Consider the following 2,235-nt stretch of genomic DNA (forward strand, 5'->3'; position numbering starts at 1 on the left):
ATGAAATGAATGTTCCCGAAGTTGAAGCTTTTATAGAAGGAAAAACACTATTCACGGGGACACGTGTCAAAAATCTGGTGGCTGCAGGACTGAATGGCCGGCCAGCCACCTTTTCTGGCTGGCCAGCCATTTACTTTTTGCAAAAATGGCCGGCCAACTGTCTCTCTCTACAAAAAATGGCCGGCCGGCTCCTAGGGATGGCCAGCAATGCTGCAGTGTATCCTCTGGGCCCTGTTTTACTCTTCGAGGGAAAGTTCCAAGCATTTCCATGCAACGGGAGAGTCAAAGGCCTTCATTTCGGATGCGTTCCGATGCCCAGATCGTCAGAAGTACACTTTGTTGTTGTTAAGTTTTGTTTATCGAGTTGTTGTTTTGCTTATCGAGTTGTTTGTCGAGCGGACGTGTTTCGTGTTTTTTTTGAGTCATTGCTCTCTGTTTAAGCAATTTTTGTTAAAATCTTTTTTATTTGCGTTGTTGCATTTTGTTTATCGAGTTGTAAACTTGCTAAAGATTCTGTTATATCTTAGTAAGTTGAGTTGCTTAGTTTGTTGTGTCGGTTCACTACCTGACTTGGTAATTACACAATGCACATTCCCATTCAATCTCATTTTTGTGCGAAATAAATTGATGCGATACGATGCTGAAGTTTAAAATACAAACATCTTTTCAAAAGCTCTTTCGTTTCATCATGCTTTACAACAAACAAAGGTACAAGTTTTACAGAAAATAAAACTGCCTAACAGTGTGCAAAGTGCTACAAACTACTAGTAAAAAGAAAAATAAAGCAGGAAATAGCAACATCAAAGTCCTCGGGAGCGGGAACGAGAAGCACGCCTCATCCTCTTCTGCGGGACAATCTCCACACCATCATCTGAGTCAGAGCTGTCATCCTCAGGATTCCCCTCAGCCTCACCTCTATTCCCCGAGCCAAAACCGGAGCCCCCCTCCTCAGCAGATGTCTCTGACTGACGGTCGGTAGCCTCCTGCTCCTCCTCAGCATCCTCCTCCTCCTCATCAGGCTCCACCTCCACAACGTGAGCCCTACGTCTGCGGACAGGCCCCCCTCGAGCTCCTCGAAAAGGCCTAGATGGCCCGGCTCCTCGGGAAGGCCGAGATGGCCCCGCCCCCTGAAAAGGCCCAGATGGCCCAGCTCCCCAATGAGGCCCGGGTGGCCTGGTCTGCGGCTGACCGAACCATGAAGGCATCTGAAAACAAAGAGTTCAATTCAAATACATCAGTCCGAATATATACATCAGATGCAGATACAAGCAAAGGCTACATGAAGTGGGTGCATGTAAATACAATGTACAAGTGGGGTGTGTGTCAGATGTGCTCTACACAAATAGTCTATCGATGCAGTAGAAATCAGCATGTCATCAGAAGTATGATAAATGCTAGAAAACTGAAGGGTACCTGGATGCCCGCGACAGACAACTGTGCCTCCCTACGCAAGACCATGCCCTCGAGTGTGGCCACCAGTCCAACCACCTCCTTCATGTACCCTTGCGATGGCTGCAAAAATGAGCTCATAATCATCAGTGAACAGAAGAGTGAATGAATGAAAAGAAGTGGAGCATACCGGCGGTGAGTCCGGATCAATGGCGTATCGATCACTGGGCATCGGAGGCTCTAGTGGAATTGGAGTCGGGAAGCTAGCCCCATACTGCCACGCCATCAACTCAGTAGGCATATCTGGCCATCCGGGATGAGGATGAACCGACGGAGTCGGAGGAACCGGTCTACTCCCACCTCTAGATGTACCGGCCCTGCTAGTAGAAGGGGCGTCTGCAGCCCGAGCCCGAGCCTGGTCCGAGGATGACATACCGGCAGGCCTCATCATTGGGATACGAGCTTCCGTCAATGGAGGCATCAAATATATGTGACGGTAAGTGGCGTAGTCCCCCTCCTCAACATGTAGTAAAGCATCACTGCCTAGTATGGCGCCGACTACCTCTGAGTAAGAGAGCCTATCAGCAGTCCGCATACTGGCTGGGGGTACTGCGGGAATATCCTGAGAAAGATACCCCCATACCTGACGCAGAAAGCGCTCCCCCAGGAACCATACCCTGCCAACCGGCCCTTCGAGCAGGACCCTATACTGGGAAATGCCCGACGCTCCGGTATACTGAAGTCGGAGGTCGTCACCCAGGGACACCCATGGCTGCCATGTGATCTGCGGATGATAAATGCATAAATCAATCAGAAGTCGAGAATACACAGAGCAAATCAAAGATG

The 2,235-nt window shown here is 49.3% G+C and overlaps 1 protein-coding gene across 1 annotated transcript; it reads right to left on the reverse strand.

Annotated features, from left to right (window-relative positions):
* Window positions 1-749: 749 nt before the first annotated feature.
* Window positions 750-1,543, reverse strand: LOC145790334 (uncharacterized). Its single transcript, XM_082868076.1, has 2 exons — window positions 1,414-1,543; window positions 750-1,205 (listed from the first exon to the last, which is right to left on the reverse strand). The coding sequence occupies exons 1-2, from the start codon at window positions 1,534-1,536 to the stop codon at window positions 801-803; spliced, it is 528 nt and encodes a 175-aa protein (XP_082724202.1). The 5' UTR covers window positions 1,537-1,543; the 3' UTR covers window positions 750-800.
* Between the last annotated feature and the right edge of the window lie 692 nt (window positions 1,544-2,235).

Source organism: Camellia sinensis, chromosome 5, assembly GCF_055761805.1.
Source record: "Camellia sinensis isolate YWXY chromosome 5, ASM5576180v1, whole genome shotgun sequence".
Taxonomy (NCBI): domain Eukaryota; kingdom Viridiplantae; phylum Streptophyta; class Magnoliopsida; order Ericales; family Theaceae; genus Camellia; species Camellia sinensis.